The sequence below is a fragment of the Benincasa hispida genome, chromosome 2, assembly GCF_027475165.1.
Source record: "Benincasa hispida cultivar pf3 chromosome 2, pf3_genome.v1.1, whole genome shotgun sequence".
NCBI classification, from domain to species: domain Eukaryota; kingdom Viridiplantae; phylum Streptophyta; class Magnoliopsida; order Cucurbitales; family Cucurbitaceae; genus Benincasa; species Benincasa hispida.
The window spans coordinates 55173531-55201218 of NC_143479.1; the positions used below are offsets into that span (position 1 = coordinate 55173531).

Sequence of the window (27688 nt, forward strand, 5' to 3'; positions counted from 1 at the left end):
ACAAATGATTTGAGTTAGAGGATGTTGAGGTAATGAGTAACGAGATATGGAAGGAAATTAAATAGCAAAGTAGGATTTATCAAATTATTCGATAATCTAAATAATTTAGACTATCCAACTTGAAAACTTTTTTTCCTTCCCTTCGATTTGAATCGGGTTTAATCTTTTAGGATTCTATATTTGAATTGAGTCAACTCTTAACCAAACTCAAATTTAGTGTGTATAATATATACATTAGGTTTTCACTTGGTTGCTTCTACCTCTACTAATTTCTCCGTCTTTATAAAAGAAAATGTATAACCTATCTCAACTTAACCAAAAATATTACAAAATTTGGGTTGGAGACCATATTTAATTTTTTTTTATTAACCAACCCGACCTATCTATGACCTATCAATGTACATCAAAAGAGTGTTTGGGAAAGGGGTGGAGCAATGAAATCTGGAGAGTTGTGAATTTCTGGTCCCATGTTGTAAGAAGTTAATAAGATACGAAATTAGTATTTATTAGTAGCGGAACCTATAAACTCCTCCCGCAAAATAAGTAGATGATTTCACATCTCTCTACTTTCTAAGTGTGTGTTTGGAGTGAAGTTTATCATAAGATTATAATAACCATATTTCGGTACACAGTAAATACTATTTTATATTCCCTATTTAACCATAGTCAATACTATTTACTATTTGCTACAGTTGTCACTACTTCCTTCTCAAACTAAAACAGCACCAAAACACAAACTATTACAACCAACTATAATAATCTAGAACTATAATAACTAACTCTTTGTCCCAAACGTCCCAGAACTTCTTACTTTTAACTATTTGGCCCAAACATCTTCGTAGAGGAGAAAATGGCTCGAAGGTGAGAGTCAAATTAACATACCATTTGATGACATGTAAAATTATGAACGAAAGTAGTAATACTACTAGAAATTTTGCTCGAGAGAATGGTGGCAAAGGAGATGCTATGATGACCGTACACGTGTAGGGTTGAGAAAGAGGGGAGTACACCCGTGAGGCCATCCATCCAGCATCACGTAACACGAGGACAAAAGAATAAATAATGCTAAAAGAAACTGACTCAATTCTCCATTTTATAGAATCCAATGCATTTTTTTTTTTTTTTTTTTTGCTTGACCACCTACCACTTGGTCAAATTTCTCAATCATTTAAACATTGTAATTACCATCAGCCTCATTATTTACTTCATTAACTTTTCTTTTTTTTTAATGATTATATATTTTCATTTTTTTACTCTATAAACTTATACGTATAAGTAACGGCGGATTCAAGATTTTATGTAAGGAAACACAAGTTCATATAAATATAATTTTAGATGTATCTATATAACATTCAAATTATATAATATCGTGAAAATGATCCTAACTATTTGACATATGAATAGCAGGAGATTTAGAATTTTATGTTAGGGAACACAACTTTATTTAAGGTTAAAAGTTTAGTCCATTAATGTCAAAATTTGTATCATATATAGTTCTTGAACTTTAAAAAACATATACTAGATCATTGATCATTTACATGATTAGTGTGTCTAATATGTAGCACCAGACGTTTTAAAAAAAATGAAGTAATTTTTCGCTACAATGTGTCGTTCAATTAGAAACATTTTTTTTTCTAATATAACAATTAAAATTTTAAATATTTTTAATATTTTATGAAATTTTTAGATACTAAATTAAAAGATTACATATGTTTTAGACATTTGTAAGGGACTTGTTAAATTTAAAACTACATATTTATTAGTCGTAATTTTAAAAACTAATAATAAATTTGTACGGACTTTAATGTAATTTTAAAATAATGATAAAGTAATAAAGCAAATATTTTATATATGAAAATGATATTTATATACCTTAATTTTCAAAAACTAAAAATTAGTAACTAAATAATTAATTAGTCTGAATTTTAAAATATGTTATTATATGAATAATGAACGAATGTGAAAAAAGAAATGGAATGAAAGTTATATAGTATTCAAATAATTTGTCGTAAAATAATCATTTAAGAATTATATATAATTTAATGGGTTAAAATATGAGTCGAATGAGTACATATTATGATAGTACCATGGATTTTTTTCTACAAATAGCCCATAATTTTTTTGGGATTGATTTTATTCCATTTCATGCTTTGTATTTTCAATTAATTTTAAAATCAATTCGTACCGTCCATTTAAAATAGGTTTTTAACAATTATATTTTTACATTTTTTTAGGAGATTTTCAAAAATAAAAAAATAAAGAAAAAAATATTTACACAGCATAGTAAAATTTAATCTTATTTGATAAATATTAATAGAAGTTTGTCCGTATCTATCCGTGATAGAAATTGATGAAAGTTTATCATTGATACTATATGATAGACCTTACTAGAAGTCTATCAATATTTTATTATTATTATTATTATTATTTATGTAGATAGTTTGACCTTTTTTCTATTAGTAATTCTTTTTTAATAATAAAAATGGTTCATCCTAAATAAATATAGAGACTCATTTTAATCTTTATTGGTTTTCTTAAGAATTAAAGTGTATTTCGATGTATTTTACAATTTATGCTTATTGTGCGAGATCGATTAATTAAAATAATATATATTTTGGACTTATATTTATATTTTGTTTGTTTAAAATTATTTGTTAACCTGATAGGTAAAAGAGCAATGACTGCAACTAAAAAATGTTATTATTTTAAAATAATGTTGCATTAGAATGAACTTGACAAGTCATGACAAAAAATCCAATTGTACAAGAAATATATGGTATATAAAACAAACGACAAATTAAAAATTTAAACAACTCTCCATATATATATATGAGATGGAGGATTCTCTTAATTGCTAACGTATCCATATGTCAACTAAGCTTTATTTACTTTGATAATTTCTAAGAAACATCGTTAGACCTCCTTTGATAAATTTTTTTGACTATATATATTTTTAATTTTCAAGTTTTGACTTGATTTTCCAGAACAATGATAGAACGTCGAGAAATTTATTAGTAAAAGTAATGTTTGTAAGGTTAAATTTTAAAATTATGAAAAAACGAGACATATAGTTAATAAACAATGTCTAGATTATTTAACATGGTTAAAAATACAATGAAAGAATCATTTTGGAGCTTATTGGATTATTTGCAATAAGATTTTAAAATAAAAGAGGTAAAAGAAAACAATAAAATATAGATTGATATGCAATGAAGGTGAGGAACATTAATTAAAAGAGAAAAAGCATCATGTTTGAAGACAAATATAATGATGAAACATAGGGTTGTGGAAAATGTTAGAGGGATTGTTATGTTTGGGATTGGGCTAAAAATGGGACTCAAACTTTATGGCAAAAAGGGTAAAAGGTGGAATGATGGAGATTGAATTTTGGAAAAAAAGAGGAAAAAAAAATGATGAGTAAAGGTGTTGGAGCATAAATTCAAAGGCTCATAATTGATTTAAGATTTGATAAGTGGAATTTGATGCGTCGGAAATTACCGAGCTTTTAAATAGGGAGGATTTTTTTTTTTTTTTTTTTTTTTTTTTTCCGGTTGAATTTGGGATCTTCATTAAGTATTTTTTTTGGTAGGGAACGTTGTTAATATTGTTCGGTTTTGTCATATCTCTTGAGAACAGAACAAATCTGTTCGTGACATCGTATCTCTAGTCTCCTCTAAGTGACGTTCTTTGATCTGGAAAGATATTTTCTCGCTCTCTCTCTTCTTTAAAAAGAGTGTCATTTCCCTCTACTACTAAGAGTTAAATATTTGAATACTTTGTCTCTATATATTGTTAAACTAAACAAATGGCAAATTACAAATTTAGCCCCTTAACTTCCAAAGCTTATGTTTCTTAAATTTTAAAAGTAAATAAACTGATAAATTTTCAATTTTATATTTAACAACTCAGTGAACATTATAAATACGTGGTAAAACCCTAGAGGAAGTAAGTCAAATTTAGCATTCAAATTATATACTTACTACGGAGATTTCTTTGCTAACTCAAGTATCGAAGCATACGTGATAGACTCCACATTGGTGTGCATATCTTTCATATATTGCGGGTCACATTTTTTCCTAAATAAACAAATTCATGTTGTTGTCAAGAGAATATCAAATACATTTTCAAAATTTAACCAGTCCAAATTTTGTTATCAACATATATAATTCTCGAGTCAATACAGATTTCGATTACGTTCTTAGACTTCAATTTTTTCGTAACCATTTTAAAAATCATTTGATAAAATATCTCTAAAATGAAAGTGAATATGGCTGCTTATAAATGAAAATTCGGATGCATGAGTAACACTATTTATAACATAATTCATATATTTTGACATGAGAATTGATTTGTGAAAAAATAATTTTGTAAATAATATTGTAAATCATGTCTAACAATTTCCTCTTTTGAAATGACCGATATTAAAAACTTTTTTTTTTTAAAGTTATTTAAAACACACTATTAAGGTAGTTAATTTATAAATTTATTTTCTTTTTTTTTTTAAAAAAAAAAAATCTTGCCTTTCTTTCTCCCTCTTTTTAATTGTGTTTATTTGTCGAATTTTTCAATTTGAACTAGATAGAATAATATAAATTTTTGATCATTTGGTTAATATGGTATGCTTAACCATTAGACTATATTTAGATTACGATTCAACAAAAGTTTAATAGTTCGATATTTTTTTTAATAAAAAAAGGGATTAACTTCACAATTTCTAAAGAATGATAAATCCTCTAATAGTCTCGTTGTGCCCAAAATGAATAATAGGATGCATGTTCACCAACCGACCAAGTTGAGTTGTTCATTGGTATTTTTAACGAAGTTCGCCTCTTGAAGAACAAATTTGTCTAAAGAGACAAGCTTGCATTGAGAATTATTTTTTGAAGAAATTCATATGTTAGAGAGATGAGTTTCTGTAAAATTAATAATTTCTTAATAATTTTAAAAACCTCCATAAAACAACGCGATCAATTTATACTCTTAAACCTTAAACTTTAGGGTTGTATTAATTTAAATTATGAACTTTGGAATTTTTATCAATTTAAATATCAAACTAATAACTATATCCATTTAAACTGCGAATTTTCATAAGTGTATCAATTTAAATCATAAACTTTCATAGATACATCAATTTAAACTTTGTACATTCATAAATGTATTTAAATAAAATACAATTGAAGGTTTAAGTTGACATAATTATGAAAGTTTAGGGTTTTAATTTATATATTTATAAAAGTTTATGGTTTAAATTGATATAATTATTAGTTTGGGATTTAAATTGATACAATCTCAAAAGTTCAGGGTTTAAATTGATAGAACTATTAATTTAGGGTACAAATTGATATAACACCTAAAATTTAGGGGTATAAATCGATATTTACCACATTAATAATAAAGTCTCGAAATTTGCCATTAGGGGGGGGGAACATAGGAATTTAGTGGTAGACATTAGACATAAAATAGAATAGGCCAAGCAAACAAATGGGCCGGTAGCTGGGCTTTGAATGGATAGAAAATCGGCTCAAATTAAAGCCGAGGCCCAATAAATAAGCAGCCCAATTTTGGCCGTTGCATTTCAAAAACTGAAATGGTCAAATAATAGGTTGTCTCTAAGATCTATGCGTAATAAATGTTAAAAATTATTTGAAATTTAAATTAAAAAAATTCAATGCCGTATTTGATATTTTTAAAATTCAGAAATATATGGTTTTCAAAGGAAGAAGGTTTTATTTATTTATTTTTTTAAAGAAAAAAACACATCACATAATCAAAGTTAAATAAGGATATTTAGAGAGAAAATATAGTATATAAAAATTAACATGTCTAACATGAGCATAGTTCACTGAAATTTGTCTTGTACTACTGACTTTGAGAAAATGTTTTATTTTTTCGAATAATTTTCTTTTTATTTTTCTTTTTATGATAATATATACGTGTTTTTTAAAATATATTTGAAAATTAAGCTTATAACTACAATTAAACCTTTGAATCTATTGGTTGTACTTTTTACAAACATTTTCAAAATTCAAATCAAAATTTACCTCAACAATTTATGGGTTATATTAATTAAAATATTTGATTAATTATTATATCGATTTAATTTTCAAATTTTTTGTAAGTGTATTAATTTATAAACTATATTACGTTCTATTTAAATAAACACGGTACTTTACTTACAATTCCATCTATTAGACCCCTCGACTTTTATAGGAGCCTTATTAGACTTCCTATTGAAAATCATTGATTCATTAATTTTAATAATTTATTTTGTTTATTCGACATTTAAAGAAGCCTAGACACATGTAAGAATTGATGTATATGAAATTTTGATAAGGTCGATTCACTCATGACATTATAAAAGTTTATTGAAGCAATTATTGATCTCACATATATTTTTCGAACAAAATCTAAAAAAAAGTATAAATTGCTGCACTTGAAAAAGTGTAGAGTTTAAATGGATATTTTCTTACTTTTTTAATCTTTAAAAAATTAAAGTGTAAATTGCCAAAATGGCTAGTAGTAGTTACAATTATACTATTAAATTTTCAATCGTAAGCCCTTAAACTTATAGATATGTTAAAATTGAACTCTCAAATTTACATAGTTGTAGAAATTGGATCCTCAAATTTATACCACTATTAAAATTGAACCTCTAAATTTGCAAATTTATAGAAATTTTCGTTTAAACATTTAATTTTAACACTTAAACAATTTTATAAATTTGAGGGTCTGATTTTAATACTGATATAAATTTGAAGGTTTAGTTTTTTCAATAGAAATTTTGAAAGTATAATTGTAACCACTATTGCATGTAAAATGTAATTTTTTTTTGTTTTTGTTTTTTTATGCCATTGGCCCAAAATTAAACTTAAAACTTGTAAAACAATCAAAATAGATACCATATGAAAGTTAAAAGACAAGAATAATATCCATATCCATATCCAATCCACAAAATAAAAAGTAGAAAATTGGAAGAATAATTTGGACAGTTCTTAATAATGACTTCAATTTCCACTAATGGGTCATCTTCAGCTGGCAAAATTCCATTTCAAATCGCTTCCCATTTCTCTGCAAATTCAAAATCTCAGTTCCCCAGTCAGTTACTCACTTCAATCTCTCTTCCATGCTTCAATTTGAGCAATGGATGATGAAATAGGGTATGGCCGCACTTTTGATTATGCCGCACGTTTTTGTTTTTCTCTGCATTAACTAGCATTTCATAATCATGAAAAGGTTCCTTTCATGGAGAATAAAAACAAGATCGAGTATGGACGAACACCCTTCTGCCCAACTTTAAAGGTTGCGTGGGACATTTCCCATTTCATTTTCCCCTGTTGTCGAAGGAATTTTTGTGTTGAATAGAATAGAATTTCCTCAAGGGATCAATTTTAATAATTGCTTTCTGGGTCTTACTTGCCTTCCCCGATTGATCTTTCCCTTGATTCTTGTTTCACAAGATTTGTTTTCAAGCTATTTCTCTCTCCTGTGATTCCTCTCTTGTGGTAGAGGAGTTTGATTTTGTAACATTTGTTCATGTTTTTATCTGGGATTGTCTTTTTTTCTCTGGGTTTTTCTTTGTTTTGATTAGTGTGGCTGATGATTTGATTGAGATTCATGGTTCTGTTGGATGTTGGTGAAATGGGCTAAGTTTAGAAGTGATAAAAAATAGTTTTAGTCAGTTTTTTACTCTCTCCTTGATTTTTAATGAGGTTTTGGATGTGTAAGATTCATTGTCCTTCATCCTTTTGCCTTTGCCAACCTTCCCCTCATATATATTCCACTGGATCAGTACCATTGGATTTGGAAAACTCACCACATCTGCCTTCAGAAGTTGACTCAGTCATTGGAATTTCTGATTCCATTGTTGAGACATTTGAATCCAAGCAAGAGTGTAGAGATGACAAAGAGAGTGTAATTAAGAGTAGTTTGAAGAAGCCAAGTTTGCGGTCGGCCATTCCAAAGGAGAAGCATGTGAAAAGAGTACAATGGATGGATTTTTCAGGCAAAGAACTTGTTGAGATCAGGGAATTTGAACCTAGGTAATTTATCTTCTTATCTCTCTCTAAATCCCATTTAAGATTCAAGGGCCTGGAAGGAGTTGATAGGCTATGCTCTCTGGTTTTTACTTCTCATGAATCATAATTGAGAGGATCAAATAACATCTAAATAATTGAACTACAGTATCTTCCTTTAATTTAATTATTTGATTGTAGAATCTTTACATCTCTTGAATCATGTTTGAGAAGATCAGATGTCATCTGAATAATTGAAATACAGTATCTTCTATTGATTTAATTATTTGATTTTAGAAAGAGAGGATCTTATTAGGTTGGATTATGTACTAGTATGGAATTCCTAAGGCCCCTTTTGATTTTTGAAAATCAAGCTTATTTCCTCTCCAATTCTTACAATGTTTTACAACTTTCTTAAGTAAAATAGTTGAATTATTTGCTAAATTTAAAGAATGAAAACAAGTTTCTTAAAATCTACCCTTTTTACTTTTAAAAATTGGCTTGGTTTTTTAAAGCATTGGTAAAAAGTAGATTACCAAGCAAGAATTTAAGGGATGGAAAGGATGTTTATGGGCTTAAATTTCATAAACTAAAAATTAAAAATCAAATGGTTACCATACGGGGCCTAAGTTACTCAAATAATCAAGTTATAAAACATAATATGGTCATATTCTCACAACATATTGAAATTCAATCTAATAGAGGAGGTATTTAGCTTTGTGGAAGGAAGTGATGAAATCAAAGGACTTTGTAGAGGTGGAATTGCAATTGCATTTGATCCTTAAGTTGTTCATACCAGTTGAAAAGTCTGAGAAAATGGAGAAATCGTATATGTATGTATAAATTACCATTCTAAAGATGCTCGAGAAGGATACATCATGTCCCTATTCCTAGGAAGAGCTAGCAAACTAACAATTGGGATGATTGCTGTTGTCTGATTATTGATTTTGTACGTGTGCATGTGTGCACACGGTTTTCTTATGCAACAGTGAAGCTGAAGATTCTGATTATGAAGGTGAGTATAACAGGAGCTGCATCTGTACTATTTTATGAAATTGCTCAATAGCTTATTCTGTCAAATTTAAGAGGAAGAGGAAGTAGCCGACGAAGCCCAGTTAATGTTTGTTACATTATATTCATCCTGAAAGATCTGTACCTTGGTTGAAAATTGGGATTTAGTATTCCTTGGTGCTTTATTGTTTACATCTCTCATGTGAATATGTTGTAAAAATGAAATGCAAATACAGCTCTATTTACCAGCAATGTACCTATTTATTTATTTTATGAAAAAAAGTTGTCAATTTCTCCAAGGCTAGTTAATTCCATTCTTTCACTAGATTGGCAAAAAAATTCACTGCTTCATAAACTTTGTACTGAATGTTATCTTATGATCCATGCCACTACTTATATACTAAGGTTCCATGATCCTGTAAGTTATTGCATTATGCTTGAGGTAGGTCCCTTTTTTGATTTTTTAAATAAAAAAAATGTTTGTGCATATTGATGTCTCTAGAATGCAGAATGGCAGATTCCAACATATGGGTTAATTGAAACTCATGTCCTGCCAATGATGCGTCTACGTGGTGTTAGTGGACTGAAATACCCACACATGTATACAATTAGCATTGTAAACGCAAAGCCAACTGGGAACCCAATTCCTGCTCCTATCCAGGAAAACACTTGTTGCTCTTCTTCCTCCTCTATTGGTTTTGTTGGTTGCTCCTGTTCTGGACATGGCTGCTGGATTTGAATTCCACATAACCCGCTGTTATTGGCATAGTAGCTCAGAGTGTTCATGGTGTCCATCTGACACCCAACTGGAATCCTGCCTGTGAGCTTGTTGTTGCTCACGTCGAGAACCGTCAATTGATGCAGCTTGGCTAATGATTCTGGGATCGAGCCTGAGAGCTTGTTGTGAGACAAGTCCAAGGTCTCCACATTTTCTAATTTACCCACACTTGATGGTATATTGCCAGACAGGTTGTTGTATGCTAGGTTGAGAAGCTTTATGGCCTTCAGATTACCAATTGATACTGGAATCTCTCCGCTAAGATGGTTCCCTGACAAGTCTAACAATACATAAATGTCAAGGTTGCGATTGGTTGGGAGACTTAGGAATGATTTCTTCCATTTTACTATCAAGCGAGTCGAATTAATACTGGATATGAAGTTAGAAAAATCAAAGGAAAAGAATGCACTTGGTATCTCGGGACTCTCGACGACCTTTCCCATTAGTTGCCCTATCTCAGTTGGTATTCCTCCAACCAAATCGTTGCTGGAGAGATCAAGGATATGTAGGATACTGAGCTTAGAGATGCCTTTTGGGATTGGACCTGTGAAGGAGTTGTTTCTCAAAATCAGAACTCGAAGTGTGGAGAGTTTGGAAAGAAATTCGGGCAATTCACCAGAGATATTGTTGTTATGGAGATCTAGGTGCTCGAGCAAGGTCCAGTTAGTTAAGTTCTTGGGCAAGCTACCAGAAAATCTATTATTGCTTAATAAAAGAATCCTAGTTTGTTGAGGGAAGGTTGTTGGAATCTCACCCGAGAAGTCATTTGAGGAGTAGTCTATGACTGCAAGAAATGCATCTGGATCAAAAACTGGGAATGTATTCCCAGATAGCTTGTTCCTCGATAAGTCCAGCAGCAGTAGGCGATGAATCTTCGAGATGGATTTTGGAACTTCACCAGAAAAATTATTGTCAGATAATATTAGCAGCATAATAGTATTAGCGTTACCAATATTTTCAGGCAGTTCTCCAGAAAAGTTGTTCCTAGACAGGTCAAGCACAGACAGATTTAGTGACTCAAAGAGACGAGGAGGAAGAGAACCCGAAAGCTGGTTGTCTGAGAGAATAATGGAACCAAGAGCCATTTCAGCCAGCCATAGAGGAAAAGTTCCTTCTAGCTTGTTCTTACTCAAATCCAAGAAATTCAGAGTCTTCTGTGAAGAAATCCATTCTGGGACCTCTCCTATGAGCCCACAAGACTTTAACGATAGTCGAGAAAGCATGTGCTTTGGTTTTACGCTTTTAACACTGTTGTTCCAAGTCATCAAATTGCCTCCAATCAGCAAGCCTACCAGCCCTTTCATATCGAACAACCATATTGGCACATGCCCTCCAAGTAAGTTGTTTTCCAATTCCAACTGTTCCAACTTTTCCATGTGTTGTATCGATGTTGGAATTGTGCCAGTTAGTTTGTTTTTGCTCAAGGCCAAATACATTAAGTTGGACAGACTGCCAATATCCGAAGGAATCCCCATTGTAAATTTATTGTCCCTCATATCCAGTGTCTCTAAAGATTTTAGATTGACAATGGAGGTTGGGATTTGGCCTACGAAGTTATTGCCACGAATGATCAGTTTCTGCAACATTTTTAGGTTGCCGATTTCCTCGGGAAGTTTTCCGCTAAGAGAATTGCTATCCAACTTCAACACTCTCAAGTTCCCAAGAAACCTCACTTCTGAAGTTAGAGCTCCACTGAGCAAATTGCTGCTCATGTCGAGATATTGAAGGTATCGCAGACGATACAACTGTGGAGGAATTGAACCACTGAACTTATTCTGCATTAGATTAAGAAAAACCATCTTACTTAGATTACCAAACCCGACTCCTGAGATTCCGCCCTCAAAGAAGTTTGAAGACAAATCGAGTAACATCAAGCTTCTAATGCTGAAAAGTGGCATCAATGCCTTACCATCAAGTGGCAATGGATCATCAACAATCCTCGAAGCAAGAGAGTAAAGATTGAGACCTTGAACCATCCTCAAGCGAGAATCCGAAGAAGAGCAGACAACTCTGTCCCAATGGCAGCAATCTGAAGTCGAGTTCCATGAGTCCAAAGAGGAGAAGATAGGGATGGAGCTATCGGGAGACGTCGTAGTGGAGACAAGAGAGGCTTTGAAGAGGAGGAGGGCCGACTTTTGATCGGGACAAGATAGAAAACAAGGAAGGAAGAAGATTATGAGTCCAATATGACTATATAGAAAATACAAATTTGCCATGGATGCAGCAGAAGCAAGCTGATAGCATCTGAAATTCTGAATGTGTTCAAAACTATATATACGGGGAGGAAGAAAGTACAACTTATGGGTGCTACTTTCATCACTATTTTATATATACGACGAACATTCAAATTCAATGGTCAATGGTAATATGGTCAAAATGATTGGAAAAAATGGTGGATGGAAGGACATGACAAAGTAGGGAGAGATTGACTTTGGAGCTTACTATTTATGGATGGAGACACTCCTCAAGTCCATGGTTGTTAATTATTGAAACATTTGACTCGAGAGTTGGAACAGTATAATGCAGTGCCGATTATGCAAGTTTACATCAATTTGCTTTATGTTGAAATTTTTTTCCGCCAGTGTACTCATTTTTTGAGGTGGATGGTTCAAAATTCTGCTGCAGTCGAAGGAAAAAAAAAGAGAAACTGCTTACAAACTTGTTAATATTACAAGTTTTGTTTTGTTTATTGTTTATTGTTTTTTTTGCCAATCTTTTTAAAGGTGATTTATTTTTTTCCCTAACTTGAGAAAAATAAATTTATTTATTTTTTAGTTTAGTTTTATTTTTCCTACCCTTTTGTTGAAAAAAAAAAAAGAAGAGAAAATCAACGAGAACCAACCAAATCTAGAACAACTTCTTCGGACATAGCAAAGGAAACCCCAATGGGGTAACAAGAGGCCCACCCAACAAGCGCTTCTTTCAAGGTAGAAGCAGAACCACCTAACTCCACCCAATAAGAGCCTGCAGCATACTCACAACAATAAGGATCTCTGTAACGTCTCAAGTTTAGGAGAGATACGTGAATGAACTGAGATCACATCCGATTGAAAGGAATCCCAAAGATATAAAAGTATGGTTAAGAAAGGCTTAAAAGAATTGGAAGTTACTATCTATACTAAGAAGGTGCACTTTCTTTTTCGTTAACTCAATCATAAGAATTCTAAAGTTAAGTGTGTTTAGCTTGGAGCAATTCTATGTTGGGTGATCTTATGAGAATTTTCCTAAGAAGCATGTGAGTGAGGACAAAACATGCTAAAAAGGTAGGAAATGTTGGGGCCATCAAGTGCCAGTTTGGATTATGAATCCTGAACCTGGGGTGTTACAACCTCAATACAACTCCTAATTGCATAACAAATTTGGCTTAACTCCGACTTCTTGCTACTATAAAGGATGACATTTATATGGGTCCCATAATGCCCACATAATAACATTATTTTGATTAATTAAGAGAAAAATAAAATAATCAAAAGTAAGCTTAAATAAACCAAATGGTCACCAAGCTTTTACACAATTATCAATTTGGTCCATGATACTTTTAAAATTGCAAACATATCCTTAATCTATTGAAAAATTCTCCATTAGACCCCTCTAATCTTTTTCTTGATATTATTTGTTAAAGAAAAAGCTGATGTGCCAGACCTTGAACTTTAAAATATAGATTTTATTGATGAATGGGTCTAATTTTGAGAATGATTAAATTGAATGGTCAAATAGCATTGAGTAGGATGTGCAATATATTAATAAAATAATAATATTATAATGGTTAACCTGCTTTCTCTTGAATGTTTTTGAGTGAAGTCTTGACATGAGTCTTTTAAATATCAAAAATAAAGTTTAGAATTTTAAAATAAGACTAATTTATCAAAAAATTGCCTCTGAATTTGCGTAAAAAATGCCTATAAATTTTAAAAAAATTCGAAATATCCTTAAACTTTCAAAAATAGTTAAAAAATACCCATGTTGTAAGTTTTGAATGGAAACCATTGAAGTTTTGTTTCAAGAATACCTTATAACTTTCCAAAGTTTTTAAAATATCTTTAACTTAAAATAATGTTCAAAAATACCTTCGCCAATAATATATGAACAAAAGCTGTTAACATTTCTCGACAAAAATAACTTTAAAGATAAGAAAAAACAAATTTTAAAACAAATTTTATATATATCCTTTTTTTTTAATATTCATTTTTCTCTTATTTTTTCATTTCTTAGGCTTACACCAATTTTCTTAAGCAACCAAAATTTTAAGTTTAAACATAAAATCCCACAAAATCTCACAAAATTTCACAATAAAAATTCCCTCTTAAAAAAAAAGAAAACCAAAATGATAAATTGTAAAGCAAAAAATGTATACTAATGTACAATTTTGTTAAAACATTTAAATCTAAAATCCCTCGGTGCTTCTTTCATTCTCTTTCTTCTTATTATAGTCCATATACCTAGCGTGTAGCTTTATATATTTACTTATTAGACAAGAAAAGTTTAACGATTAATAAAAAAGGTAGTAAGAGGGTATTGAAGAAGGGATGTAAGAACAAAAGATGGAAAATAGAGAATTAAGATGATATTAACAATTTATGTTCATATGATATTAAGGATATTTTTTATTTTTGATTTTTTTTTTTTATAAGTTTAAGGGCGTTTTTTTAAACCTTTGAAAGTTTAGAAGTACTTTTGACATATAACACTAACGATTTTTATCTAAAACTAATGGTAAGGGTATTTTTGAACTTATTTTAGAAGTTTAAGGATATTTTTGAAACTTTTGAAAGTTTAAGGATATTTTTAAAACTTTTGAAAGTTTAAGAATATTTTTGATATAAAGTACAAAATTTAGGACTATTTTATATAATTTAGCCTTAAAATATTTAAGATGGAGAATAATTCAAAGGGATTATAAGATTGGAATATATTTTGCCCAAAACAAATAATAATTTGTGGAAATTTGAGATGTTGGATTACTTGTGTATTAGACAATAAATGGTAGACTTTCTTTCTTATATTGATTGACCTTTCATTACATGATTCCTTAAAAAGACATTTTTCTAGTCACATTCTCCTTGGTCTTCCCCTGAAAATCACACAAGAAATGCAATTTACTTTGAAATTTCTAGTTACTAGTCAATTTGGCATAATATTTCATTGGAATTTTGCTATGAGAACACATCCCAAACATAAAAAAAAAACCCCAAAGGAAAAATGGAAAATATATATTTTAATGAAAAAAAAACTTTGAAAAATAGTTCTAAATGGTTTCGAGTGAAGAATCGAACTCTCAATCTTAAATAAGTACATTTCAGTGAATGCTAATTAAACTTACTCTATTAATTGTAACTAAAGTTAAATTTATCATTAGTTGATTAACGACATAAATAAAATGTCAACATGACATTTTTATTAATTTCTTCGGAGAAATGGCTGAAAATAAAGTGAAAACCATAAACTTCATAAACATGAAATATTTTCTATAAAAGTGGTTTTTGTAGAAAACTTTTTTAAGAGGTAAATTTATCCTCTTGCTATTGGATTACAAACAACATCATATCTTTTAAGAGTTTTTTGCACAGATGACTCACTCACAAGCGCGATTAATGACTCACCCTCCACAAATATATAAAATCTAATCTTCTGCTGCGTTAGATTACACTATTATATCTTATAATATATTGCATTAGGAATCGCCATGTCTATCGTAGCCTTAACACGATGATCATATCTATCGCGATCTTCATTTTTTGTTGTGTTTTCTCTATTTTTCTCACAATTTCTTATGTTTTTGGGTGAGAAAAATGAGGATCATGATAGATATGGTAATCGCATTAAGGCCACACATGGTCATCCCTTATGCCATACATTTTTGTTGTATTATCCTTATTTTTCTCATAATTTATTGTAACTGAATGAAAAAAATGAAGATTACAATAGACATAGCCATCGTGATAGAGATAATCATGGTGATAAGGCTAGACATGATTATCCTAATGCGATATGTTATAAAATGTAGTAATGTGCTCTAATGTAAGCAGAAGGTTAGATTTTATACATTTGTAGGAAGCATATCATCAATCATAAAAGTGCTTGTGAAAATGTTATCCATACAAAATTTTCTTAAGAGAAAGGAAGATAGGGATGAGAGAAGAGAGAAATTTTCTAGGTATTTGATGTTTTGAAAAGAGGATAAAAAGATAATTTCACTTACAAAAAGTAAAAAAAAAACAAAATATAAACCACTCTTTTTAGAAAGAAAACCAAATTTTTATAAAGTTTTTGGTTTTTAGCTTAGTTTAAGCAATTTTTTTTTTTTTTTGACAAATAGAATTTTGAAGTTGTATTGATCAAACTTCTAAATTAATAATGGTATCTATTTGAACTCTAAATATTTTATAAGTAAAATAATTTAAATAATTTTTAGTGATTTATAGTGACTTGTTCAAAATCAATTCAAAACCATCTAAATAAAATTATTATTTTCTAAAAAATTTAAAGACCAACAAGAAAATTATCACGTAAATAGAAAAAAATTAGAGAAATATGAGCAAATAAAAAATCACTCAAAATTTAATGAATATAATCTGATTCTTTCATTTCTCTTTTATTTATTTTAATCATGGCATTAAAAGAATTCTTATACGAAGGTTATGCAATAACAATTTTAAAGTAACATTATAATGAAAGGTTCAAATTAAAACAATAATGCAAAATTTTAATTCAAACTCAAAATATCATTTTTTAAGTACACTGAAAAGAATCATTGTGGATAAAATGTCATGCATTCAGTTTTATAGAAATGTCAATAAAAATGTTGATTAAGTATTGATATGATATTTTTTTATAAAAAAAATTGTAAAAAATAAAGAATTTAAAAAATGTTTAAATTAGAAAATAAATACTCTACCATATTTTTATTGAAAAATTGTTATTGTTTATAATATAGTCATATTAGTGATATTTATAATTCATGATAGATATTGATAGACATGCATTGACACTGATAAATTTCTATCCGTGATTGCATTATATTCATGAATAAGTTCGCTTTTGAGAATTTATATAGATAGAAAAACAAAAATAGTGATGGACACTGATAGATTTTTATCAGTGATAGAACGTGATAGATACTGATAGACTTCTATCAATCTCTATTAAAGAAAATTAAAATTATGTTGTTTTGCCATGACAAACCTTACGGAATTAGAATTTGCAGTCCTTGACATTAATGACAATAATTATTTGTTATGCGTGCTCGATCCCGAAATCCATTTGGATGCTATGAACTTGGGAGAAACAATCAAAGAAGGAAATACAATATCTAGTCAGGACAAAGCAAAAGCTCTGATTTTCCTTCGTCATCATCTCCACAAGGGATTGAAAATGAAGTATCTTACAATAAAAAAAATCTCCGTATCTTGTGGAAAAAATTGAAAGAAAGTTATGATAATAAAGAAAAAAAAGACAGTTATTCTTCCTAAAGCTCCTTATGAATGGATGTATTTGAGGTTACAAGATTTTAAATCAGTAAGTGATTACAATTCTGCAGTATTAAAATCAGTTCAAAATTGTTGTTATGCGGAGAGAAAATTACTGATGCTGATATGTTAGAGAAGACATTTTTTACATTTCATGTCTTGAATATGCTCCTGCAGCAACAATATCGAGAGAAAAGTTTCAAACAATATTCTGAATTAATTTCATGTCATCTTGTGGTCGAACAAAATAATGAGTTATTGATGAAGAACCACGAATCTTGACCAACTAGAACAACACCATTCCCGGAAGTGAATCTTGTGAATGTTAATAATCGTGGTCGAGGTCGTGATCGTGGCAGCGGAAGAAATAATCATTATTTTCATGGTGGTCATTCTGGTTATTCAAATTTCAAAAGAACCACACAACATGATGATCACAAAGGAAAAGCTTCACAAGATAAGAGTTTAAAGAGTGTTGAAAATAAATGCTTCCGATACGGAATGGCTGGGCATTGGTCATGTACCTATTGTATGTCAAAACAATTAGTTGACCACTTTCAAACCTCTCTGACGGAAAAAGGAAAAATGTGGAAGCAAATTTTGCATACTAGGATAATGACATACTTGACCTATCCTATATGACAAATTTGGATGTGGCGAACTTCTTTAAATTTTCTAAAGAGAAGATTGGTACAGTTGATGGAACATCAAGTGTTTCTTTTGACTTTGAGAATATTTAGACTTTGTTGTCTTCTTTTATCTATCTTTATGTTTTTTTAGTAAATGTTAACTTTTGTATATTCCAAGTGTTGTTTTTCTTATTGTAATTATTTTCTTTTAATGAAGAAACATTGATCATTTTCACATGTTGGTTGATTAAAAAATGAGCGAAAAATATCTATGTCCGATAGAAACTGCAACTACATACACAATACCTACAGATAAAAAATACATTTTCAAATTGATAATGCTGAAAGTAAAAGTAAATACAATATCAGGTTCTACAAACTTGATTGAAGGTTTTGGAAACACAAAGATTATTTTGCCTTAAGGGACATAAATTACAATTCATAATGTATTGTTCTCTAGTCAAAGATAAATCTTCCAAGTTTTAAAGATATACGTTATAATGGTTATCATATTGAGACTGATAGAAAAAATAATATGAAGTATCTTTATATCATATCTACTGTCTCATATGAAAAACATATACTGGAAGAGTTGCCTGCTTTATCTTTTAGATTATATTATACTCATAATTGAAACATGTGTAACAATGAACCTGAAACTCATGAATCTAGACATATTTACAATTTGGCATGACAGATTAGGTCATCCAAGGTCTATAATGACCAAAAGAATTATTGAGAATTCAAATGGACACCCATTGAAGGGCTAGAAAATTCTTCAATCTAATGAATTATCATGTGATGCTTGCTTTCGAGGAAAATTAATAATTAGATCATCACTAGCTAAAGTGAGAACTAAATCACCTGCCTTTTTAGAAAGAATTGACGGTGATATATGTGGACCTTTTAACCCACCAAATGGACCATTTAGATATTTTATGGTATTAATAGATGCATCCAGTACATGGTCACACATGTGCTTATTATCAAGTCGAAATTTGGCATTTGCAAGATTACTTACTCAAATAATTAAATTAAGAGCACAATTTCCTGATTATACAATTAAGATCATTCGTCTTGATAATGTTGGTGAATTTACTTCTAAACTTTTGATAATTTTTGTATGTCAATTGGGATAAGTGTCGAACATCCTGTAACTCATGTTCACACACAAAATTTGTATAATCATTTATAAAATGTTTGCAATTAATTGCAAGACCATTACTTATGAGAGCTAAGCTTCCTGCATCTGCATGGGGACATGCTATTTTGCATGCAACATCACTTGTATGTATTAGCCCAGTAGCTTATAAGTACTCGCCATTACAATTAGCCTATGATCATGACCCAAATATTTCTCATTTGAGAATTTTTGTATGTGCAGTATATGTTTCAATTGCTCCACTAGAACGCACTAAGATGGGTCCTCAATGGAGGTTAGGAATATATGTTGTATATGATTCCCCATCGATTATTAAATATCTTGAACTCCTGACAAGTGATGTATTTATTGCTAGATTTATTGATTGTCATTTTAATGAGATAAATTTTTCAACAATACGGTGGAGAATTAAGTAGTTGGAAAAAGAAATTACATGAAATGCATCGTTATTATCTCATTTAGATCCTCGTACATATCAATATAAACTTGAAGTTCAGAAAATAATTCATTTGCAAAATATAACAAATCAATTGCCAGACGCATTTATAGATACAAAGAAAGTAACTAAGTTACATATACCAACTGCAAATATCCCATCGAAAATTGATATCTTAACACAACAAGTTGTCACTAACGAATCTGGAATACGCCAAAAGCGTGATAGACCAGTGAGTTTCAAAGATAAAAATCCTCGGAAACAAAAAATAAATAATTATAAAAAAGACTTGGTCGAAGATGTAAATACCCATGAAGAAATCCTTGACATGATCAATGAGGAAGGTGAAATACCTAAAGATAATGATGAAATTTCAATAAACTATGTCATAACAAAAAAAGAAAGGAATCGAACTAATGTAGTTATTGACAACATTTTTGTGTATAATGTTGCTATTGATATTTTATCTAAAAATGAGAATCATGAACAAAAACCTGTTGATGAATATCGACATAGAAAAGATTGACTCCAGTGAAAACAAGTGGTAGGTCGAGTTTACCGTCGCCTGTAAAACTGTGCCTACGCAAATAATATTTATAAATCACCGAACTAACTACTTATACTAACTGTTTGTACAAACGGCAAGTCCAGGGTCAAACCTCAGGGAAGCGCGGGAGATTAGTTCATAGAAACTCGGTTTCAGTTAAAGTGATAAAGTAAGTGTGTGTGTAGGGGGGTTGGTGTAGATGGATAATTGAAATTTCATAAAATAAAGTGCAAGAAAATAAAAGATAGAAGCACAATTAATCGAGATATCTTAGCTTAGAGGAATATATTTACCCAATGTAATTTAGATCATTGACCCAATTTATGATTGAAACTTCTTGTTTATCCTAATTATCTAATTAATCAAGATGCACAAAAAATGAATCTGTTCCATACAAATTAACAAATCACATTAAGTTCTAGGAATTATGCTAAGATGAGTGTTTAACTTCCAATGTCTAATTAAACAATCAATATGATTTTTCTCTAGGTTGCTAGGAGCAGTCCTTTTTACCTATCTAACCTATTGCTTCCATTGGGATTAACTTATAAATATGTATCAAATATTACAAGTTAATCACAAAACATTAGAATCACACAACAAAATTATTAGGCGTCAATCAATAATTAAAATCATGCAATTTAATAAATTTGGATTAAAACCCATAGACAAGTTTGTATACATCACTAAATTGAAATCCCCAAAATTACATCAAGTTCTCCCGAATTCCTAAGTTAAGAAACACAAATCTTACCTTCCCATGGAGGATGAGAAGTTACAATTTGGCATTACTCGATTAACTACTAAAGAAATGCCCAAAATACAAAGTGAAAGAGAAAAGAGAGGGGAAATTCGACTGGAGGCCGAAGGTGGACATATTTTTTGCCGTAATGAAAAATTGATATTTATAGAGTAGCCTCGTAGTGTTGCAACGCTGCAAGTAACGTTGCAACACTGCACAAATGGAAAGTGGTAGCGCTACAACGCTACTCTACCTTGCAGCGTGCTTTTGTCTTCAATTCGTAACGTTGCAACGCTGCCCTGTTTTACCCAAAATAGGTAGCTACTACCTTATAGTGTTGTGCAACGCTCCGTCCAGGGGTATTTTCATCGGTTCACGTCCTTTTGAAGCCCAATTGCTCAAATTAGCTCCTAATTGTTCCAAATTAATCCCAAATAGCTCGTCGGGCTGATTCTACCTCGAAGATGCTCAATACCTACAAAATCATCAAATAAACACATTAAACATAGTAACGACCTAGAGTTAAGAAGAGAAAAATAACACATTTTCGGTGCTATCAAGAAGCAATCGAGGTAGAATTAAATTCACCTTCAAAATGTCAGGTTTTTAGACCAATAGTTCAAATACTAGGTGTCAAACCTGTAGGATACAAATGGGTATTTATGAGAAAAAAAGTGAAAATAATGAGGTAACAAGATATAAAGCAAGATTAGTTGCCCAAGGTTTTTCACGAAAACTTGGTATTGATTATGAGGAGACATATTCTCTAGTGGTGGATGTAATTACCCTAAGATATTTAATTGGTCTGACTGTATATGAAAGTCAGGACATGCATCTTATGAATATAGTTATGACATACTTATATGGATTTGATAATGATATTTATACGAGAATCCTAGAAGGATTTAAAGTACCTGAAACATATAAATCAATTTCCCGAGAATTATATTAAATAAGTTACAAAGATCATTATATGGATTGAAATAATCAAGACGAATGTGGTACAAACGCATGAGTGGATATTTGTTGGAAGAAGAATGTCAAAATAATCTAATATCTCCATATGTTTTTATAAAGAAATTACAGTCAAGATTTACTATTATAACTGTATATATTGATGACTTAAATATAATTGGAAACTCCTGAAGAGCTTTTAAAGGTGATAAAATATCTTAAGAAAGAATTTGAGAGAAAAGATCTTGAAAAAAATAAAATTTTGCCTTGGTTTACAAATTGAACACTTGGCAGATGAGATATTTGTTCATCAGCCAACTTATACAGAAAAAGTTTTAAAAAGGTTCTATATGGACCAAACACATCCATTAAATATTCTAATGGAAGTCTGTTAATTGGATATAAAAAAAAGATATATTTCGACATCGAGACGATAATGAAGAACTTCTTGGTCCTGAAGTACTATATCTTAGTGCAATTGGTGCACCTATATATCTTACTAATAATACAAGACTAGATATTGCATTTTTAATAAATTTATAAGTTAGATATAGTTCTTTTCTGACAAAAAGACATTGGGACAGAATTAAGCATACACTCCGTTATCTTCGAGGAATGATCGATATGTGTTTATTTTATTCAAATAAATCAAATTTTAATCTAGTTGGTTATGCAGATTCTGGATATTTATCTGATCCACATAAAGCTAGATCTCAAACAGGTTATCTGCTCACATGTGGAGGAACTGCTATATTATGGTGATTGGTGAAACATACCATAACGACCACTTCCTCAAATCATGTTGAAATTTTTGCAATTCATGCGGCTAATCGAAAATGTGTAGGACTAAGATCAATAACTCAACACATTCATGAAACATGTGATTTGTTTTCTAATGAAAATCTTCCAACAATATTATACGAAAACAATACAGCTTGCATAGTCCAAATCAAAGGAGGATATATTAAAGAAGATAGAACAAAACATATTTCACTGAAGCTTTTCTACACTCATGATCTTGAAGAAAATGACATCATTATACAACAAATTTGTCTGAAGGATAACCTGACAGACGTATTTACAAACACATTACCAACCCCAACTTTTGAAAAATTAGTGTACAATATTGGAATGCGGTGATTCAAAGATTTTAAGTGATGTTTTCGTGGGGAAGTAAATATATTGTATTTTTTTAGGAATATATATTATATGAAATATCTAAGGGGGAGTATTATAAATATTATGAAAATAGATGCCAAATGTTCCATGTCCTAAAAGTCATGTGTCATTCTTCATGTTGTCCACGTGTTTGTAATAATTCATGCTTGGTGTCTATGTAGGACCACATTCTACTTACCAAATTACATATAAGCATTTGGTGGTTTAAAAATAGATGCACATTAGTGAAAATAGTAAGAGAATTTCATATATTTTCTATTTCCATTATTCTTATTTTCATAATTTTATAATTTAGTTATTTTATTTTATTATTTTATTATATTTTATCCATATTATATTCCTCCTCAATTTTATAACACAAATATTATTTTAGTGCATGTGTCACTGATGGCAATTTCAAAGTCATTATTTTGAAAACTACTTTTTTAAAGTTCACTATATGAGGGATATACACACATACACAAAACCAAATAAATCAAGACTTAGTCAAATTTGGTAGCTTATGTCATTTCATTTGACTTTAGTAGCAATGAGAATTTTTCTTAATTCTAAAAGAGAATCAATTTTTGTTGATTAAAATGTCACTATATATAGTAAACTAACAAAAATAATTTAAAAAAATTAGAATATGATGTCGATCCATTAAGAGAAAATCAAAACAAATAAAAAGAGAGAATAATTTGTGGAAATTTGAGATGTTGGATTACTTGTGAATTCAAACAAGAAATCATGATGTCATTTTCTGTTTTATTCCTTGACCTCCATTACATAATTTCCCTAATTTAACATTTATTTTTGTCTCATTGCCCTTTTGTCTTCCCTTTAAATTACATATAAATACAATTTATCTTGAAAATTTCTGGTAAAAAATGGTTAATTCTATTTTAGAAAAGAGAAATTATTTTAAATGATAAAGTTGTTAAAAATAATTTTAAATATAGCAAAATATTAGATTCAGTGATAGATGATAATAGTCTATCAGTGTTTATCATTGATAGACAATAACATTTTGCTATATTTATAAATATTTTAGTTCATTTTTCTATATTTGAAAATAACCCTATAAATAATACAACATAGCATGGGAAAACCATTTTAGGATTCATGTTTCTTAATTTTTCTTTAAAAAAAAAATGTATATGTTTGGTAATCAATTTGATATTTTTTCTATTTAAATTAAAAATGAATTTTTATTAACAATACTTATGTTTCAATTATTTTAAATACTTGTTATGCATTTTAGAAGTCAAATAATATATTGTGTAGGGACTAGAGAGAAAAATGGAAACAAAAATCAGGAAGAAAATCAGAAATTTATGCCCATTTAGTGTCCTTTTGAATCCAGAGCTCCTCAGTCTCATCAGACTCTTAGAAAGGTTTGAATCAGAGAATGGAAAAGAGAGAAGGTAAGGGCAGAAGGAAAATAAAGCTTAAAATTGACAAAAAGTTAGTGAAAAGATGAGCCCTCTAAGTTTAGGATTGTAATTATGTAGCTTGGGCAAAGAGTTCACTGCTTTGTAAATTATGTAGTGAATGTCATCTCATGTTGTCACTTCTAATATACTAAGCTTTCATGATCCTCTAACTTGTTGATGCATAATGCCTGATTTATGCACTTTTGTTTGTCATATTTTGGTGCATTTTAATGTTTCTAGAATGCAAACTAGTTGAATCAGAGCAGATTCCTACATATGGCTTAGTTGAAACTCATGGCCTTCGTCTTCTAGGAAAGCGAACGATGCGTTTACGAGGTGTTAGTGGACTAAAATACCCTGACATGTAAACAATTAGCACTGCAAACACAAAGCCAACTGGGAATCCGATTCCTGCACCTAGCCAGGAAAACACCTGTTGTTTTTCTTCTTCCACTACTGGTTCTGTTGGTTGCTTGTCTTCTGGACATGGCTGTTGGATTTGAATTCCACATAAACCACTGTTGTTGGCATAGTAGCTCGGAATGTTCATGGTCGTCATTTGACCCCCAACTGGAATCCTGCCTGTGAGCTCGTTGTTGCTCACGTCAAGAACCGACAATGCTTGTAGATTGACTAATGATTCTGGGATTGGGCCTGTGAGCTTGTTGTGAGACAAGTCCAAGGTCTCCACATTTTCTAAATTCCCTAAACTTGATGGTATATTGCCAAAGAGCTTATTGTTTGCCAAGTTGAGAAGCTTTATCCCCTTCAAATTACCGATTGAAGTTGGAATCTCTCCGCTAAGATGGTTCCCTGACAAGTCCAACAATGCATAGATGTCCAGGCTAGGACTAGTTGGGAGTCCAAGAATTGACTTCTTCCAATTTACCTCCAAGTCAGTGAACTCAATACCGATGTTGAAGAAAGTATCAGAGAGAGATGAGAATGTTCTTGGTGTATCGATCATTCCCTTTAGCTCCCCTATCTCGGTCGGTATTTCTGATACTAAATCATTATTGGAGAGATCGACGATTTGTAGGTTATTAAGCTTGGACATGCTTTTTGGAATTGGACCTGTGAGAGAATTGTTTTTTAAACTCAGAATTTGAAGCGCAGGGAGTTCGGAAAGGAAGAAGTCAGACAATTCACCAGAGATATTGTTGTTATGGAGATCAAGGTGCTCGAGAAAGGTCCAGTTAGTTAAGTTCTTGGGTAAGCTTCCAGAAAATCTGTTATTGCTTAATGAAAGGAGCTTAGTTTGTTGAGGGAAGGTAGTTGGAATCTCACCTGTGAATTCATTTGAAGAGTAGTCTATGTATCCAAGAAATGCATCTGGATCAAAAACTGGGAGTTTGTGAGATAGTCTGTTTTTCGATAAGTCCAACAATAGTAGGCGATGGATTTTTGAGATCGATTTTGGGACTTCACCAGAAAAATTATTTCCAGACAACATTAGGAACATAATAGCATTGGCATTACCGATATTTTCAGGCAGTTCTCCAGAAAAGTTGTTCCTAGATAGGTCGAGCACAGACAGACTTAATGACTCAAAGAGACGAGGAGGAAGAGAACCTGAAAGCTGGTTGTCTGAGAGAATAATGGAACCAAGAGCCATTTTAGCCAACCATAGAGGAAAAGTTCCTTCTAGTTTGTTCTTACTCAAATCCAAGAAATTTAGAGTCTTCTGTGAAGAAATCCATTCTGGGACCTCTCCTGTGAGCCCACAGGACTTTAACGACAGTCGAGAAAGCATGTGCTTTGATTTTACGCTTTTAACGCTGTTGTTCCAAGTCATTAAATTGCCTCCAATCAGCAAGTCTACCAGCCCTTTCATATCGAACAACCATATCGGAACATGCCCTTCAAGTAAGTTGTTTTCCAATTCCAATTGTTCTAACTTTTCCATATGTTGTATTGATGTTGGAATTGTGCCAGTCAGATTGTTTTTACTCAAGGCTAGATACGTCAAGTTGGATAGACTGCCAATATCCGAAGGAATCCCCATTGTAAATTTATTGTCCCTCATATCCAGTGTCTCTAAAGATTTCAAATTGACAATGGAGGTTGGGATTTGGCCTACGAAATTATTGCCACGAATGAACAGTTTCTGCAACATTTTCAGGTTGCCGATTTCCTCGGGAAGTTCTCCGCTAAGAGAATTGCTATCCAACTTCAACACTCTCAAGTTCCCAAGAAATCTCACTTCTGAAGTTAAAGCTCCACTGAGCAAATTGTTGCTCATGTCGAGATATTGAAGGTATCGTAGACGATACAATTGTGGAGGAATTGAACCACTGAACTTATTCTGATTTAGATTAAGAAAAACCATCCTACTTAGATTACCAAACCCGACTCCTGAGATTCCGCCCTCAAAGAAGTTCGAAGACAAATCGAGTAACATCAAGCTTCGTATGGTGAAAAGTGGCATCAATGCCTTACCATCAAGTGGCAATGGATCATCAGCAATCCTCGAAGCAAGAGAGTAAAGATTGAGACCTTGAACCATCCTCGAGCGAGAATCTGGAGAAGAGCAGACAACTCTATCCCAATGGCAGCAATCCGAAGTCGAATTCCATGAGTCCAAATAGGAGAAGAGAGGGATGGAACTATTGGGAGAAATTGTAGTAGAGAGAAGGGAGTCTTTGAAAAGGAGGAGGGCTTGTTTTTGCTGATCAGGACATGAAAAAATACGAGGGATGAAGAAGAAGAACACTACGAATTGGATATGAATATGCAGGAAATGCAGATCTGCCATGGATGCAACTGAAGAAAGCTTCAAGTGAGAAGAGAAGATACTTTCTATGGAGTACTTAAAAATTCTGATATGTTCATACCTTTTATATACAGGGAGGAGGAAACTATAGATGATGAGTGGTGGTTTCATAAGTATTTTATATACCAAAATTCAAAGTCAATGGCCAATGTGAATGGCCAGTGATTGAGGGAGAAGTGTGGAAAAATGACAATATGTTGAATATGACACTTGTAAATGGAAAATGGTGAGATTTTAGAGTTGATTATTTGTGGATGGAGACCAATCTATGAAAGTGACATGGTAGGGTATGGGAAAAAAAATATTCCAATACTAACTAGAGTGGGCCATCTGGATGTTTTTATCAATATTTAACAAAAAAAAAAAAAAAAAAAAAAACCCAAAATTGAGAAACTATTTTTTTTTTTGAAAAAATTACTAAGAATTTAACTCTTTTATTTAAGAAATATGAAAATATTGTAAAAAAAAATTATAGAAAATAGGCTGAATTTTAAAAAATAAAAAAACCAAATGGTCAAAAATGGGATCTCAATTTCCAAAATTTTTGTATAATTTTAGAAATATTTTTAGAAGAAGTAAGATAG

At 30.9% G+C, this 27688-nt stretch overlaps 3 protein-coding genes across 6 annotated transcripts; 1 reads left to right on the forward strand and 2 right to left on the reverse strand.

Moving 5' to 3' along the window:
• The first annotated feature begins 6957 nt into the window (after positions 1 to 6957).
• On the forward strand, positions 6958 to 9322 carry LOC120071456 (nuclear polyadenylated RNA-binding protein). 2 transcript variants are annotated; one of them, XM_090310601.1, is made up of 3 exons: positions 6958 to 7157; positions 7234 to 8039; positions 9002 to 9322. In XM_090310601.1, exons 2-3 carry the CDS (start codon positions 7705 to 7707, stop codon positions 9063 to 9065), a joined length of 399 nt encoding a protein of 132 aa, XP_090166727.1. In that variant the 5' UTR covers positions 6958 to 7157; positions 7234 to 7704; the 3' UTR covers positions 9066 to 9322. The 2 variants fall into 2 exon arrangements, with proteins under 2 accessions (XP_090166727.1, XP_038879679.1); XM_039023751.2 differs by having other exon boundaries at positions 6958 to 8039.
• On the reverse strand, positions 8729 to 12567 carry LOC120071455 (uncharacterized). 3 transcript variants are annotated; one of them, XM_090310599.1, is made up of 3 exons: positions 10556 to 12566; positions 10211 to 10345; positions 8729 to 10081 (listed from the first exon to the last, which is right to left on the reverse strand). In XM_090310599.1, the coding sequence occupies exons 1-3, from the start codon at positions 12015 to 12017 to the stop codon at positions 9567 to 9569; spliced, it is 2112 nt and encodes a 703-aa protein (XP_090166725.1). In that variant the 5' UTR covers positions 12018 to 12566; the 3' UTR covers positions 8729 to 9566. The 3 variants fall into 3 exon arrangements, with proteins under 3 accessions (XP_090166725.1, XP_090166726.1, XP_038879677.2); XM_090310600.1 differs by lacking the exon at positions 10211 to 10345 and having other exon boundaries at positions 10556 to 12567; XM_039023749.2 differs by having other exon boundaries at positions 8729 to 10345; positions 10556 to 12558.
• An 11796-nt stretch (positions 12568 to 24363) lies between these two features.
• Positions 24364 to 27364, reverse strand: LOC120070785 (receptor-like protein 46). Its single transcript, XM_039022671.2, has one exon. The coding sequence runs from the start codon at positions 27213 to 27215 to the stop codon at positions 24624 to 24626; it is 2592 nt and encodes an 863-aa protein (XP_038878599.2). The 5' UTR covers positions 27216 to 27364; the 3' UTR covers positions 24364 to 24623.
• Between the last annotated feature and the right edge of the window lie 324 nt (positions 27365 to 27688).